The following is a 17,077-nucleotide window of genomic DNA, read 5'->3' on the forward strand; positions in this document are numbered from 1 at the left end:
GATGTGTGAGCACCACAGCCAGAAGTGTGACCTCAGGCAAGCACCGCTACCAGAATGTGTGTGAGCAGGTAACTCAAAGTGTGACCCACCCCCAGTAAGCATATGAGCAAACACCAAAATCTCAAAAAGTACAACTTGATGAGTACAGTGGTCAAGAGTGGAGCACCAGAACTGCTGTGAGCATCACTGGGTGTATGCACAACACCCTCACCTTAACTACTGCAATAATACCAACACAATGAAGAGAAGTGGGGAATGATTGGGAAAAACAACAGAAGACCTGAGGAGCTAGTTCAAAAGGCCAGAGCATGACATTCACAAGTCTGATCTCTTGGAGCCACATGGTCCCCTCAATTGCTAGAGCACAACCCCATGAGAGCTGAGCTAACATACCAGGAGGTGTGGGACTGTTTAGATAGAGGGTAGGGTGCCTCTATCACACACAGCCAAGCCAGGTTTAATCCATAGCACCCTATATGGTCTCCTAAGCCCCACCAGGAGTGATCCCTGAGCACAAAACCTGGAATAAGTTCTGAGTACAGCCAGGTATGACCCAAAAACAGAAGGAAGGAAGGGAGAAAGAGGGAGGAAGAAAGGGAGAGAGGGAGGGAAGGAAGGAGGGAGGGAGGAAGGAAGGAAGGAAGGAAGGAAGGAAGGAAGGAAGGAAGGAAGGAAGGAAGGAAGGAAGGGAGGGAGGGAGGGAGGGAGGGAGGGAGGGAGGGAGGGAGGGAGGGAAGGAGGGAGGAGGAAGGGAGGGAGGAAGAAGGGAGGGAGGGAAGAAGGGAGGGAGGGAAGGAGGGAAGGAGGCAGGCAGGCAGGCAGGCAGATCAGGTATGGCCCAAAAATGAAATAAAATGAATTCATGATACATCAATAAAAAAATGAAGATAGGAATTTTGAAGAAAAATAAACTATAAAAAGGGAAGAAAGGGAGGAATGTTTTCTAAAGTATTTTGGAAAGCAATACCACATAACCCAGCAATTTTAATCCTACATATAGTTCACCCCATAAAGGTCACCACTGCATATTTGTTACATCCTGTTTTTTCAGTCCAAATATTGGTTTGACCAAAAAAAAAAAAAAAAAAGGGGGGGGGGGTCAGAGAGATCACATGGAGGTAGGGTGTTTGCCTTGCATGCAAAAAGACGGTTCGAATCCAGGCATTCCATATGGTTCCTGGAGCCTGCCAGGAGTGATTTCTGAGCATAGAGACAGGAGTATCCCCTGAGCATTGCTGGGTGTGAACCAAAAACCAAAACCAAAAAAAAAAAAAAACCCCAAATATTGGTTTGAAATCATGCAGTGCATAATCATTATACTCATTACATGATATAATTGTGTGTCACAGTATTTAAAAAGTTAACAGAGCAGCAACAGTCACTGGAGGCATGTGAATGCACAGTTGTCATCTTGCACAAACAAGCTTAGAATTCTCAGCACAAATTCACAGTCACTTAATGCCAAAATCCGGCTTACATGGTTTGCTTAGAGCACTACCGTACTATCAATATTGTCACCCAAACCCAGGGAAGACCTGTAAGTGCAAAGGTAACCAAATGTAGGTGAAAGCTGCTTAAGTTTCATGACATGGTAAAACTCTCATCTTCCAGCACTAGTTAAACTGTATAGTTCTATCAATGAAATACAAAACAATGGGTTCTGATAATGTTTACAGTTTCTGGAGTCACATTGCAGATGAAGTCAAGCAATTTCTCCATCAAAACAAGATGCAAGGCTGACAAGATAGTGCAGTCAGGTTTAGGGTGCTTGTCTTGTACTGTCAGGTATGACCTAACAACCTCCAGCAAAGGAAAAAAAAAAGGAAAAGGAAGATGCAACAAGTAGCTATTCCTATGGCCTAGCATTTGTCTTACAGCGTGTGTATGTGTGTGTGTGTGTGTGTGTGTGTGTATGCGCACGCACATGCGTGAGTGTGTGCATCCATAAGATTTCAGAGACAGCTCAATTATATGACTTCATGCTTAGCATTCTGGAAGTCTGGATCTGATCTCTAGCTCTGCATGGTCCCATAAATGCTGCTGGGAGCAAGCACAAGTCAGGTTATACATCACAGGCACTGCCAAATATGGCTTACAAAACAAAATCAAGAAAAAAATTTAAGGAACTGGAGTGGTAGCACAGTGGTAGGGCGTTCGCCTAGCATGTGGCTGACCGAGGATGGATGCGGGTTCAATCCCCGGCATCCTGAGCCAGGAGCGATTTCTGAGTGCAGAGCCAGGAGTAACCCCTGAGAACAGCTGGGTGTAACAAAACAAAACAAAACAAAAAAAAAAAGAAAAGAAAAAAAAAAAAAAAGAAAAAATTTACAAGTAAAGACCAAGAGGCCAGAGTGATGATAGATCGGTAAGTCACTTGCCTTACATGTGGCTGACTCAGATTAGAACTTTGGCATTCCATATGGTTTCCAGAGTACTGCCATTAGTGATCCCTGGCACTGAGACAGGAGTAACCCTGAACATCACTGGGTGTTCAAAAATGAAAAAAAAAAAAAAAGGAGGGACCTGTAAGATGTTAACCCAAAACAAAGGCGTTCCCCCATCTTCCACTTGCTTTCCCATAAACTTCTCCCTGGATCTTACTCCAACCTGCCCCACCTGGTTGTATTTTTGTACCTTATGCCACACAAAACAGTCAACAAAAAGCTTCAAAATGAAGGAATTTCTGAAGCACAGGGTAGATCTGAAAAAGACACATTGTGGGGGGCCGGGAAGGTGGCGCTAGAGGTAAGGTGTCTGCCTTACAAGCGCTAGCCAAGGAACGGACAGCGGTTCGATCCCCTGGCATCCCATATGGTCCCCCCAAGCCAGAGGCGATTTCTGAGCACATAGCCAGGAGTAACCCCTGAGCGTCAAACGGGTGTGGCCCAAAAACCAAAAAAAAAAAAAAAAGACACATTGTGGCAGACTGCTGAGATAAATATACTTTACATGAGTGAGCTGAGGAGGAAAGCATATGATAGCTGCAGAGAATCTTCAAACACAGAAAACTGAATTAAAAATTTTATTGGTTTTTGGGCCATACTCAGTCAGAAATACTCAAGCTTATTCTTGGTTCTGTGCTCAGGGATCAGTCCTGGCTGTGCTCAAGGGACCATATTGGGTGCTAGGAGTCAAACAATGGTGAGCCACTTTATCCCTTATACTAATCTTTCTGGCCTCAGAATTTAAAATTTTTTATTTGAAGCAAAATATTTTTGTCCTTTTTTCTTTTTGGTTTTAGACTACCGCCAGTGCTCCAGGCTTACTCCTGTTTCTGTGTTCAGTGATCACTACTGGGTGATTTTGGTATGGATTAGGGGGCCATGTGGAGTAGCAGGGACTGAACTTGTGTCAGCCCCATGCTGGTCATGCACTCTAATCACTATACTATCTCTCCAATACCTAGTTTTGTTTTTTGGGGTTTGGTTGGTTGGCTAGTTTTTGCTACACCTGGCAGTGTTCAGGAGTTATTCCTGTGCTCAGAAGGGACACCTGATGATAATCAGGGATCAAACAAGGGTTGGCCAATGCAAAGTGCCTTCCTCCTATTGTATCTATTTCTCCTGCCCCAAAATATGCATTTATGTGGTGAAATACTGTATCCAAAAGAAATAAAAGCATGACTACATAGAAAGTTACACATGAATGCTAACAATTATTTTATGGGCATTCCCTTTATAAACATAATGCTATACAGTGACATTATTCGAAAGGTGAAAACCACCAAAATTAATGAAAAATGAATAAAGAAATTTTGATATATACATAAGATGACATATTATTTGATCATAAAGGAATAAGTATAAAATAAGTACAGATATATTTCACAATGTGGATGAACCCTGAAAATATTCTGAGTGAAGCCAGGCACAAAAGGTCATTCATTATTCCACTTACATAAAATATTCAGAATAGGTAAATCCATAGAGACATACCTATTGGTTACTAGGAAAAGGAGATAGAATGATTATTTGGTAAGTAGAGGATTTTCTTTGGGGTGATGAAATGCTTTGTAATAGGAAGAGTTTTTAACTGCATTGTAGGATCATAAACCTCTTTCACCACCAGAGTCCACAGACAGGCAGCTGAAAACCACTATAATAAATGAAACTTAAACTGTTCACTTTAGGGGCCGGAAAGATAGCATGGTGGTAGAGCGTTTGCCTTGCATGCAAAAAGTCGGTGGTTCAAATTCCGGCATCTCATATGGCCCCCCCAAGCCTGCCAGGAGCGATTTCTGAGCGTAGAGCCAGGAGTAACCCTGAGCGCTGCCAGGTGTGACCCAAAACAAAAAAACAAAACAACAACAAAACCCAAAATAATAATAATGATGATGATGATGATAATAATAATAAAATGTACATTTCAGGGGCTGGAGTGATAGCAAAGCGGTAGGGCATTTGCCTTGCACTAGACTGACCCAGAACAGACCTGGGGTTCGATTCCCAGCCTCTTACATGGTCCCCTGAGCCTGCCAGGAGTGATTCTGAGTGTAGAACCAGGAATAACTCCTGAATGTCACCGAGTGTGGCCCAAAAACCAAAAAAATTAAAATTAATAAAACATAATATAATGGTAAATTCAAGGTTGGGGATGTAGCCCAAGTGGTAGTCTTCATATCTCACTATACCCACTCAGTACCACAAGTTCTTGGGACCTCCAAGAACTGTTGAGCCCTCACACACAAAAATAAATATAATAAAATAGTTCATTTTACATTCATTATAATATGAATTCCACCTCAACCTAAAATAAAACTTAAAGGAAATTTTTCATTTGTTTTTTTGTTGTGTGCAGGTGCTACTCCCGGTCTATACTTAGTGGATTCTACCCAAGAGTGTTAAGGGAACTGTGTGATACCAAGGATTGAACTGGGGCTCCAAAATGGCCACAATTTATAACATTTTCATAACAAATATGGTTATATTTCATCATCATAAACTCAGATATCCCAGACAAAAGCAAACTTTCTGCTGTTAATGTGTACATAAACGGGCCCGGAGAGATAGCACAGCAGCGTTTGCCTTGCAAGCAGCCAATCCAGGACCAAAGGTGGTTGGTTCGAATCCCGGTGTCCCATAGGGTCCCCCGTGCCTGCCAGGAGCTATTTCTGAGCAGACAGCCAGGAGTAACCCCTGAGCACTGCCGGGTGTGGCCCAAAAACCAAAAAAAAAAAAAAAAATTTGTACATAAACAACAGCATAATAGTCAAGTATGTCAAATGCTGAAATACTTCAGGATTAAGTCAGATTATTTGCTTTCAGACCAGGATAATCTCTATTTTTTTTTTTATGACGGTTTATATAAGCAAGGTCAGGCAAAACTAGTATTTTCTCTAAAGAGAAATTTTCTCCTGAGAAAATCAGATTACTTAAGATAGAAGGTATTGCATGACACAATCAAACTGTACACTGGAATAGTCTTTATTATTCTAATTGTAAGCAAGATTGCTCTAAGTATTCATTTCTAAATTGTAATTTTACTTCAAGGAGAAAAAGTCATTTTTCTCTGGCAAAGATAATTAAAGGAAGCTTACATTTTATTACTCTCAACAGTTCCCACTATGAGAATGCAAAATTTCCCAGCTTTCTCCCACATAAAGCACCCTTTTTCTATAAATTCATAAACCCAATAAAAGTGTTAAATTCTGAAGTCTCTTTTGACTCATCTTTGGTTTAAGCTTATAATGTGTTTGTGAAAACCATCTAAGCAGAAGCAGATGTTTCAACATTTCCAGACATAGCTCCTGTGCATATCACAATTGAAATCCACAATACAGAGGACAGAAATAGCTAATGCACACAAATAAAATACCTAGAAATTTATGCTACTTTCCAAGGCGAGTTTTAATTTAGTATCAGCATTCAGCTAGATACATTTTAAATTATCTCAAAAGTTCTAATTCACACTCTCATTTCCTAGTTCAGGCTTCAATAGACAGAAAACTCTAGAATTAAGTAAAGCTTTGAAGCAAGCTAGGAGACAGAAGTGTGGACTCAGCCCACGTCTCACTTTTCCTTCTAATCAATATTCATCATCAAGCTCCTGTTTTCCCAATTCTCAACGACTAAACTATCCCGCACATGCTCACCTCACATGATCAATGCGGTTCGCCTCTTGCATGTACAAGACCAGTTCAACCTACCCACAGACAGGCCCCATCGATCTCTAGGTCTCCCACACTGATGCAACTGTCTCGATAGATAACCGAAGGCCATTCTTACTTCATGCACTGGTCCTGCAAAGACTTGTCATTGCCTACAGTCTAGTTGATTTTCCTCCACAATACTCCCAGAGCAAAGCAAAGAAAACAATTCTTTTCCCTGACTGCAGACAGCTTAACTCTAGGAACAGCTCCCTCCTCCTCCGTGCACACGTTTAATTCTCCGTCCGACCAGTTAGGTACAAAGGTGTGTGTGTGTGTGTGTGTGTGTGTGTGTGTGTGTGTGTGTGTGTGTGTACAAATATCGTACTCACCTCATGCTATAGGTGTGTGTGCAAAAATCGCATTCATCTCATGCTATAGGCACCAGTGTTAGGTACAAAGGTGTGTGTGTGTGTGTGTGTGTGTGTGTGTGTGTGTGTGTGTACAAATATCGTACTCACCTCATGCTATAGGTGTGTGTGCAAAAATCTCATTCATCTCATGCTATAGGCACCAGTGTGTGTGCAAAACCGTACTCATTGTATGTGTGTAAAAATCGTACTCACTGTGTGTGCAAAAATCGTATTCACTGTGTATGTGCAAAAATCGTACTCACCGCATGCTGTAGGTGTGCAAAAATCGTTTTCACTGTGTATGTGCAAAAATTGTACTCACCTCATGCTATAGGTGGAGTGTATGCAAAAATCGTACTCACCGCATGCTGTAGGTGTGCAAAAATCGTTTTCACTGTGTATGTGCAAAAATTGTACTCACCTCATGCTATAGGTGGAGTGTATGCAAAAATCGTACTCACCGCATGCTATAGGTGTGTGTGCAAAAATCGTACTCACCTCATGCTGTAGGTGTGTGTGCAAAAATCCTACTCACTGTGTGTAAACAGTGCAAACATCGTACTCACCTCATGCTATAGGCACCAGCTCCGAGCTCCTGGCCGATTCCGGACAGACTGGCATCAAAGTCCTGCACCAGTCCGGATTCGATCACTTCGTCGGCCAGGGGCAGCTTCAGAGCCCAGGCCATCCTGGCTCCTCCTCGGCCCAGAGGGCACCGTTCCTCGGCCCGAGGCGCTTCGAACCGTGGGGGACGAGACTGGAAGAACTCCGAGCCGGGCTCTCCCCACGCAGTCCGCTCCACCGCCACCCGGAGCCCCAACCCGTCCCCCGCGAGCTCCGCGTCCAATTAGGCTGCTGGACGTCCACCCTTCCTCCCGCCACCCACCCCTCGCGGGCGCCTCGCAAAGGCCCTTTGCTTTTGGCTCAGCTAGTCCACAATATCCCGAGGCGGCCCTGGGGCTCCGGGGCTCCTTCTCCGTGGGCTGATGATGGTGGCCACCGGCCTCTCGGCCCGGAGAAGACGCGGCGGAGACGAGCAGCTGGTCCGGACGCTTCCACGCCACCGGAGCGCCTTCTCCCCGCCCCTGGCTGCAGGCGGTCCCCGCCCGCCCGCGCGACCCGCTCTCCTTTGCCCCTCGGGCCTCGCTTCCGGTCACTGCGAGATCACTTCCGGTCACCGCTTCTCAACCCCCTCGCTTCGGAGACTGAGCTCCTCGATCTCCGCAGCTGCCCCTCAAGCCTGGAGACCAGGAAAGGGCAAGTTCTGAAGCGCCTGGAAAGCCCAGACTCGCCTCTGAGCCTCCACCACCGCCCGCCGCCCCGGAGCCAGCCAATCACGACCTCGCTCTCAGGTCGGAGGGCGGGCCTACGTGACGTCACCACACAACGCACCAATGAGGAAGAGAGCTCGTTGGCCCTTCAACGCTGATAGGCTAGGCCTGCTTTTGTCCGGATTGGCTGCCCGAGCTCCGGCCTTGTCTACATACAGCCTAAGGCGTGGGTAGATAGAACCTTCTCCTCAGTCTTTCCTCGATCCCCGCGTCTTAGTGGAACCCGGACCCGCGCGCTTTGTTGCTCCTGGAATACTGTCTGTCTCCTTCCTTCACGCGCCTTTCTGGAAGCTGACCCAGAAATCCCACTTCATCTTCTGCAATGTCCCCGAGGAATTTGCACAAGAGAGCTTTGGGCTTAATTTAACAAAACGTTAGAAGATCAGGATTTGGTCTGCGTAATTGAAGAATAATCGGTTAGGGCCACAACGATAATACAGTGGGTATATATAATGGGTATATAGAAACACTAACCTGGGTTCCATCCCTGATTAGACTCGGTGTGACATCCCCATTTAAAAAAAAAAAAAAAACTGGATCCGCAAAACTGCAGAAAAAGCTGCACTCAGGTGACAAGTGCTGAGCCAAGAGGAAGCCCTAAGCACCTTGGGGGTGTGGCCCCCAAACAAACAATAACGGAAAAAAGGAAAAGGAAGAACAATAAGAAAGAGAAGAGGAAAAATGGGATAGAGGGTTGACTTAATAGATTGGTGTGCATGAGGGAGACAAAGGTTTCTGAGCTCCAGCATCTCTTGGACCTTGGAGCAAAGTGCTGGAATTAGCCCGCACATACCACAAGATGGGGCACAAAAACAAGAAAAATGAAGAATGCAGGCGCCTGAGCTATATAGCACAGCGGGAAGGTGTTTGCTTTGCTCATGGGCCAACCAGGTTCGATCCCCAACATCCTATATATGGTTCCTGCCAGGAGTGATTCCTGAGCGCAGAACCAGGAGTAACCCCAAAGTCTTGCTAGATGAGGCAAAGAAAGAAAGAAAATTCACTGTGTGTGTGTGTGTGTGTGTGTGTGTGTGTGTGTGTGTGTGTGTGTGTGTGTGTGTGTGTGTTAGGGGTTATACCCGATAGCATTTAGGGTTACTTCTGGCTCTGCACTTAGAAATCACTACTGGCATGCTGGGGGGGGGGGCAATATGGGATACCAGGGATGAAACCCAGGTTAACCCCGGGGCAACTTAGACAAACTAAATTGGTGTGACAATGTCAGAGCAGATTCCAAAGTTTAGCATATGATCACTAGATGATATTTCACTATATGTGAAAGTCATTTATTGAATAATAAATTCAGTTATTATTGAATTTCTTGAATTCTAATTCTGTATACATCTGTTTTACAGACTATGTTTTTGTTTTGTTTTGGTTTGGTTTTGGTTTTTGGGTCACACCCTGCGGTGCTCAGGGGTTACTCCTGGCTGTCTGCTCAGAAATAGCTCCTGGCAGGCACGGGGGACCATATGGGACACTGGGATTCGAACCAACCACCTTTGGTCCTGGATTGGCTGCTTGCAAGGCAAACGCCATGTGCTATCTCTCCGAGCCCCAGACTATGTTTTTATAAAGATTAAGATAATCTTTCCTAGGCTTATTTTCTGAATAGCATCTGCATTCAATAGGACTTAACAAGAACAACAAACTCTTTGTAGGGGAGGATGAAGAGGTTGATTAGAAGTGACAAACAGTAATGGAGGGTCTTGGATAGTTTGGTGGTGGTGGTGTTATACAGTAATATACATCAATACCATAAACATTAGCATTATTGTAAACATGTTAATCTACGATAAATATTTAAATGCTCATAACATTGAAAAAGGAAAGAAAAATAAGAAAGAAGTTTACATGAAGTTGGAGCTGGAGTGATAGCAGTAGTAGGGTGTTTGCCTTGCATGCGATCTACCCAGGACAGACCCAAGTTTGATCCCCTGCATCCCATATTGTCCCCCAACCATGCCAGGAGCTATTTCTGAGCACAGAGCCAAGAGTAACCCCTGAGAGCCGCCAGGTGTGGCCCAAAAACAAACAAACAAAAAAATAGAAAACTCCAAAACACATTATACTCAAAATGGCAGGCTATTAAAAGCAGCAAGATCAAAAAGGGAGCCTACATGCAAAAAAAACCATAAAATGTGTATCAGATTGGTCAAATGAGACTCTATAAGCCAGAAGAATATGAAAATATATATTACAAAAACTCAACAAAATGAATACATCTCCAAGAATACTCTATCCAACTAGATTATCATTAGATTTTAAGTAACTGTACGAAGATTCATGAATAAGCAATAGCTTTGGGAATTCATAGCCTTGGAACCAGTATTACAAGAAATATTAAAAGAGCTTCTTTAAAGAACAGGAGAAACTTCCCAACATGTGGCATTGAGTATGGCACTCACTAATGATGCACGGTCCTCTACTAATTAAGAAAGGTTAAGAACATATAGTAATTAATCACCACAAATTGACTTTTCTGAAAATTGTATTTACTATTACTTTAAGTTTTATTGGACATAGTAATATAAAGCAAATTTGTTGTAAATAGTATGCCTCAATAAACACCCCTGAAAAATCTAAATTATCAAGAAATATTATTGTACATACAAAATTTAGTAGCTTTTATTTGGCAGTGTACAGGAGTTACTCCTGGCTCTGTGCTCAGGGGTGTTGCTCCTGGTGGTGCTTGGGGGGGCCATATGGGATGCTGGGGATTATACCCAGGTCAGCTGTGTGCAAGGCAAATGCCCTACTTGTTGTGCTATCCTTCTGGCCCCTGTTTTTTTTTTTTTTGCTATTTTTAGGACCATGCCCAGCTATGCTCAGGGGTTACTCTAGCTCAGAGATTATGGATCACTTCTGGTAATGCTCAGGGAACCATGTGATGCCAGGGTTTGAACCTAGCACCTCATGTATGCAAGGCAATACTTCACTTCTGGGTCACATCTCGGCCCCCATGCATTCATTTAAAATGAAACGAAGGAGCCGAAGCGATAGCTCAGTGTTAGAGCATTTGCCTTGCACTCCGCTGACCCAGGATGGACCTCCGTTCAATCCCCGGTGTCCCCAAGCCAGGAGTGATTTCTGAATGCATAGCCACAAGTAACCCCTGAGCGTCACTGGATGTGATCCAAAAAACAAAATAAAACAAAATAAAATAAAATGAAACAATAAGCACAACCCAGGATTCCTCAATCCTGATAGCTGAACAGACTAAAGCATGTCAAACAAGGCTCAGTCCCTTTCACCACTTGGTCTACTGAGAGCATTGCCAGGTCTAACTCTGGTAGCCCATCTCACTGCAAGGTATCCCCTCCAAAAATATTCTTAGATGATGTCCACACTTAAGGAAAGGCATATAGGTGGGCTAGTAAGGAACACAAAAGATAGTTTTACAAAGGTAACAGCCTTTTTTAACTGACTATAGTGCCTGTGGTGCCAGTTTTAATAGGCTGTTTTATAACTTCCTCCAAAGATATATTCTTTTTTTTTTTTTTTTTGGTTTTTGGGCCACACCCTTTTGACGCTCAGGGGTTACTCCTGGCTATGTGCTCAGAAATCGCCCCTGGCTTGGGGGGGACCATATGGGACGCCGGGGGATCGAACCGCGGTCCTTCCTTGGCTAGCGCTTGCAAGGCAGACACCTTACCTCCAGCGCCACCTACCCGGCCCCCAAAGATATATTCTTGATTAGTAGCAAGTATTACATAAGTTAGCAGATGAACTACAAACTATAGCCCCAGTTCTTGGTTTGCTTAGTGGGGCTTTGTTTATGATAGTGCCCCCCTGCTTCTGGGGCCATAATGCTGAGAGCTGGTGCAGAAATGAGAGGTCAAAAGTTGGCCCTTCAGGCCCGGAGAGATAGTACAGCGGCGTTTGCCTTGCAAGCAGCCAATCCAGGACCAAAGGTGGTTGGTTCGAATCCCGGTGTCCCACATGGTCCCCGTGCCTGCCAGGAGCTATTTCTGAGCAGACAGCCAGGAGTAATGCCTGAGCACTACTGGGTGTGGCCCAAAAACCAAAAAAAAAAAAAAGGTTGGCCCTTCAAACTATCAAGCTCATATCAGATACTTTATATAACTAATTCATTTCATCCTCCTGTCACTTCTGTAAGGGAAGTAGCACTATTAGATTAATTTCATAGACAAGGAAACTAGGGCTTAGTTAAAATGATTCAGGGGTCCTCAAACTTTTTAAACAGGGGCCAGTTCACTGTCCCTCAGACCATTGGAGGGTCTGACTATAGTAAAAACAAAACTTATGAATGAATTCTTATGCGCACTTCATATATCTTATTTTGCAATGAAGAAACAAAACAGGTACAAATACAATATGTGGCCCGCGGGCCATAGTTTGAGGACCACTGAAAATATTTAAGCAGGGGACCAGGCTGAAGACATAGTATACTGGGTAGAGCACTTTCCTTGCTTCCTGTTGACCCAGGTTGGACCCCTGATACTATGGTCTCTCACCTGATATAGTAATACATACATACATACATACATACATACATACATACATACATACATACATACATAAAATAAAGTCTGGAGCTAGGAGGGTTGGAACATATACTTTCCATGCAGGAACTCCAGGGTTTTTTTGTTTTAGTTATTTGGCCACACTGAGTGGTACTCAGGGGTTACTCCTGGCTCTGAACTCTTGATCTCAGAAGATCATACCCTGGTCAGCCATGTACAAAGCACAGTTAAACCCTACCTACTATGCCCCAGGAGCCCCAATTTGATTTCTGGCACCATATGTCCTCTTCAACTAAATGAACCCCCCCCCAAAAAAAAGAACAACAAGAAAAAAATATCTGATTTATCTTGAATTTTGAGCATCTCACCCTTGTGTCACTCTTTCCTTCTGAATAGTTATAATCTAAACAACATATGCTGGGGCCTGAGTGGTAGTACAGAGGGAAAGTGTTTGACTTGCTAGTAGACAATCAAGTTCAATCACTGGCCCCTCATATATTCTCCTAAGCTAACCAGAAGTAATTCCTAAGCACGAGATTTAGGAGTCCTGGGTCCTGGCCCCTAAACTAAAAAAACAAACAGATATACTTCCTATTTATCCCTCCTCTTCTTTTAAACTTTTATGAGGGTGGGGAGAGTGCTCCTTGGTTAATCACAAGCAATTCTATCAACACTTAGGGCATCAACACTTGAGAGACCTGGCTTTGAATCTGGATTTCCTCTATGCAAAGCATGTGCAATGGCCCTTTAAGTCATTTCTCTGGTCTCCACTGTATCCTTCTTTTCAGAGATGAATTCAGAAACTTGTGAAGGAGAGCATATTAAATTTTCATATGCCAATGGAGAAATATGCTTTCTCAACTAGCAAAAATATCGCAAAATGTGAGGCATTACTTTCCCCAATTTTAAGCTGTATTACAAAGCAATAGTTATAAAAACAGCATAGTATTGGAATAAAGACAGACCCTCAGATCAGTGGAATAGGCTTGAGTATTCAGAGAAGGTTCTTCAAACATATAACCACCTAGTTTTTGATAAAGGAGCAAGAAATCCTAAATAGAGCAAGGAACGCCTATTCAACAAGTGGTGTTGGCACAACTGGTTAGCCACTTGCAAAAAAGCGAACTCAGACCCCCAGCTAACACCATGTACAAAGGTAAAATCCAAATGGATTAAAGACCTTGATATCAGATCTAAAACTACAAGGTATATAGAACAACATGTAGATGAAACACTCCAGGACATTCAGACTAAAGGCATCTTTAAGGAGGAGACAGCACTTTCCAAACAAGTGGAAGCAGAGATAAACAGATGGGACTATATTAAGCTGAGAAGCTTCTGCATCTCAAAGGAAATAGTGCCCAGAATACAAAGGCCACCCACTGAGTGGGAGAAATTATTCACCCAATACTCATCAGATAAAGGACTAATATCCAAAATTTACAAGGTACTGATGGGGAGAAGATATGAACAGACACTTTGAAAAAGAAGAAAGGCAAATGGCCAAAAGGCACATGAAAAGATGCTCAACATCACTAATCATCAGAGAGATGCAAATCAAAACTACTATGCGGTACCACCTCACCCCATTGAGATTGGCACACATCACAAAAAAGGAAAACAAGGGGCCGGGAAGGTGGCGCTAGAGCTAAGGTGTCTGCCTTACAAGCGCTAGCCAAGGAACGGACCGCGGTTCGATCCCCCAGCGTCCCATATGGTCCCCCCAAGCCAGGGGCGATTTCTGAGCACATAGCCAGGAGTAACCCCTGAGCGTCAAACGGGTGTGGCCCAAAAACCAAAAAAAAAAAAAAAAAAAGGAAAACAAGCAGTGCTGGCGGGGATGTGGAGAGAAAGGAACTCTTTTTCACTGCTGGTGGGAATGCCATCTAGTATAACCTTTATGGAAAGCGATGTGGAGATTCCTTCACAAACTATACCACTCCTAGGAATATACCCAAGGAACACAAAAATACAATACAAAAATCCCTTCCTTACTCCTATATTCATTGCAGCGCTATTTACAATAGCTAGACTCTGGAAACAACCAAGATGCCCTTCAACAGATGAGTGGCTAAAGAAACTGTGGTACATATATACAATGGAATACTATGCAGCCATCAGGAGAGATGAAGTCATGAAATTTTTCTATACATGGATGTACATGGAATCTATTATGCTGAGTGAAGTAAGTCAGAGGGAGAGAGAAAGATGCAGAATGGTTTCACTCAACTATGGGCTTTAAGAAAAATGAAATACATTTTTTAACAGTATCTCAGAGACAAGAGAGTTGAGGGCTGGTAGGTGCAGCTCATGACATGAAGCTCATCACATAGAGTGATGAGTGCAGTTGGAGAGATGACTACACTGAATACTATCATAACAATGTGAATGAATGAGGGAAGTAGAAAGCCTGTCTCGAGTACAGGTGTGTGGGGGTGGGGAGGAGGGAGATCTGGGAAATTGGTGGTGGGAATGTTGCACTGGTGAAGGGGGGGTGTTCTTTACATGACTGTAATCATACAACTATAATTATATTTGTAATCACGGTGTTTAAATAAAGATAATTATTTAAAAAATATCTCAAAAGAGAATGCATTTTTTAAATGGCAGGGGGAGAGGACAGAGAAAGAGTATGGTAGGTAAGGTACTTGCCTTGAACATAATCGGCCCAGATTTGACCCCTTACAGCGCATATGATCCCACCACCATGTAGCATTTCTTCCATCATTGTCTCCAGTATTCCAAACTTCCCCAAGCCTGCCCCTGGGGCAGGTCTGAATAATTTTCTTGTATGGGGGGGCCAGAGAAATAGCACAGCTGTAGGGCTTTTGCTTTGCATGCTGCTGACCTGGTATGGGCCTGGTTTGATTCCGTGAATCCCATAAGGTCCCCCAGCCTGTCAGAGGTGATTTCTAAGTGCAGAGCCAGAAGTAATTCCTGAGTGCCACCAAGTGTGGCCCAGAAATCTATCAATCAATAAAGTTAAAAAGGGGCCGGTGAGGTGGCACTAGAGGTAAGGTGTCTGCCTTGCAAGCACTAGCCAAGGAAGGACCAGAGGTAAGGTGTCTGTCTTGCAAGCCCTAGCCAAGGAAGGACCAAGATTCTATCCCCCGGTGTCCCATATAATCCCCCCAAGCCATGGGCAATTTCTGAGGGCTTAGCCAGGAGTAACCCCTGAGCATCAAACGGGTGTGGCCCGAAAAACCAAAATAAAATAAAATAAAGTTAAAAAATAATTTTTTGTTGCAACTAACTGATAATGAAATTATAAAAAAATACTTGATTAAGGGAAAATTGTGAAAAACCATCATATCTTGTAATGGTGTCAATATGTCATTGTCGGAAAACTTACTAGGCTGTTTATTGCTAATTGTTGAGCTTCTGTGATAATTGCAGGTCTAATTTAACTTATTCCCTACTGTCATAACTAAAATTATGTCAGAATTAAAACTAAGGAAGTGTCAAATGGTTGCTTACTACTGGAGCAGTGCAAGGCTTCGGGAACCTGTGGAGAGGGCTAAGATAAGTCAGCGGCAGTAGATGGTCATAATGGCTACCGATCATAATGCTTCTTGAAGAACAGAAGTATCAGGAGAGATGGTCCACCTGACTCTAAAGAGTCCTGGAGCTGTCAGACACAAACCAGAATCCTGGAGTTCTTGTCAGCTAAGAGTCTCTGCAGAGATAAGTGGAAAGGTCATCCAGGCACCTTTTTAAAATATGGGGCAGTTAAGGAAAGGGGTGTGTGGGGATTGCAGTTGGGTCACACCTCGTGGTACTAAAAGTTTACTTCTGTTTCATTCTGTAACAGGGATCAGAGTTGCTCCTGGCAATGCTCAGGGAACCAACCATATGTGGTGCTAGGGATCAATGTGACAAGTACTAGGGCCAGACTGATAGTACAGAGCAATAGTATAGCTTGCCTTGTGTGCACACTACCCAGGTTTAATCATTGACTTTCCATATGGTCTCCCAAATACCACCAGTAGTAACTCCTGAGTGCAGAATCAAGAGTAATCTCTGAGACCTTCAGGTGTGACCCCAAAACAAAACAAAAACCAGTTCAAGCACCTTACCTACTATTCTAGCTCTCTGGCCCTTGGCAGGCTTATTTTGAGAGATTAACTAGCTTTAACTTTGCATATTCCACCCTAGGGAATATATAAGACTCAGTTTGACTTCTCTGAAGCTCACTGCAGTAGAGAGAAGAAGAAATAAAGTTTTCACACAGTTCTGCAATATTGGGTTCCCTGACACTCTCATTGCTTATCCAGAACCCAGCACCATTTTTCCAGCCCATGGGAAGTTAGCCTCCCTTCAACATCCCTTTATGGCACAACAGAAGATTAAACTAGGCATCAAACTGCCCTCCTCTACAAAGCCCTCCTTCCTTTAAAATATTCCTGGACAACTGCCAGGGACCATACTTAACTGGTCTGAGCCAGAAATATCAGCTTCCACTTACACTGGTGGGAGCTGCTGGGGGCCACTTGTCTTCAGCCAGGGGTGGCTGCCCCCAGATTCCATTCATAAATCAGTGCAAATCCTTCAAAGCTAAGCAGAAGCCTCTGTTCCTCCTTTCTCCTGGTAGCCTGAAATGAGTTTAGGAAATATTATCAGTCATCTCTAACATTATGCTCCTGGCTTGCCTACTGACAGGTCACAAGCTAGTCTGAACTACTATTAGACTCATTGAGATCTAGGCAGAGGTTGGCATCTATTTGATTTTTTTTGACCTATTATTTCAGAGTGCTGTAAAAC

The 17,077-nt window shown here is 43.5% G+C and overlaps 2 protein-coding genes across 2 annotated transcripts in view; one reads left to right on the forward strand and one right to left on the reverse strand.

Annotated features, from left to right (window-relative positions):
- Positions 1-7,224, reverse strand: part of TFCP2 (transcription factor CP2) — a 76,143-nt gene extending 68,919 nt beyond the window's left edge. Inside the window, exon 1 of the mRNA XM_049783423.1 lies at positions 7,065-7,224. Coding sequence (XP_049639380.1) covers positions 7,065-7,186 — 122 coding nt within the window. The 5' untranslated portion in view covers positions 7,187-7,224. The remainder of the gene's footprint in view (positions 1-7,064) is intronic.
- Positions 1-17,077, forward strand: part of SLC4A8 (solute carrier family 4 member 8) — an 829,308-nt gene that overhangs the window by 406,012 nt on the left and 406,219 nt on the right. The window lies entirely within an intron of this gene.

This window comes from Suncus etruscus, chromosome 11 (assembly GCF_024139225.1).
Source record: "Suncus etruscus isolate mSunEtr1 chromosome 11, mSunEtr1.pri.cur, whole genome shotgun sequence".
Taxonomy (NCBI): domain Eukaryota; kingdom Metazoa; phylum Chordata; class Mammalia; order Eulipotyphla; family Soricidae; genus Suncus; species Suncus etruscus.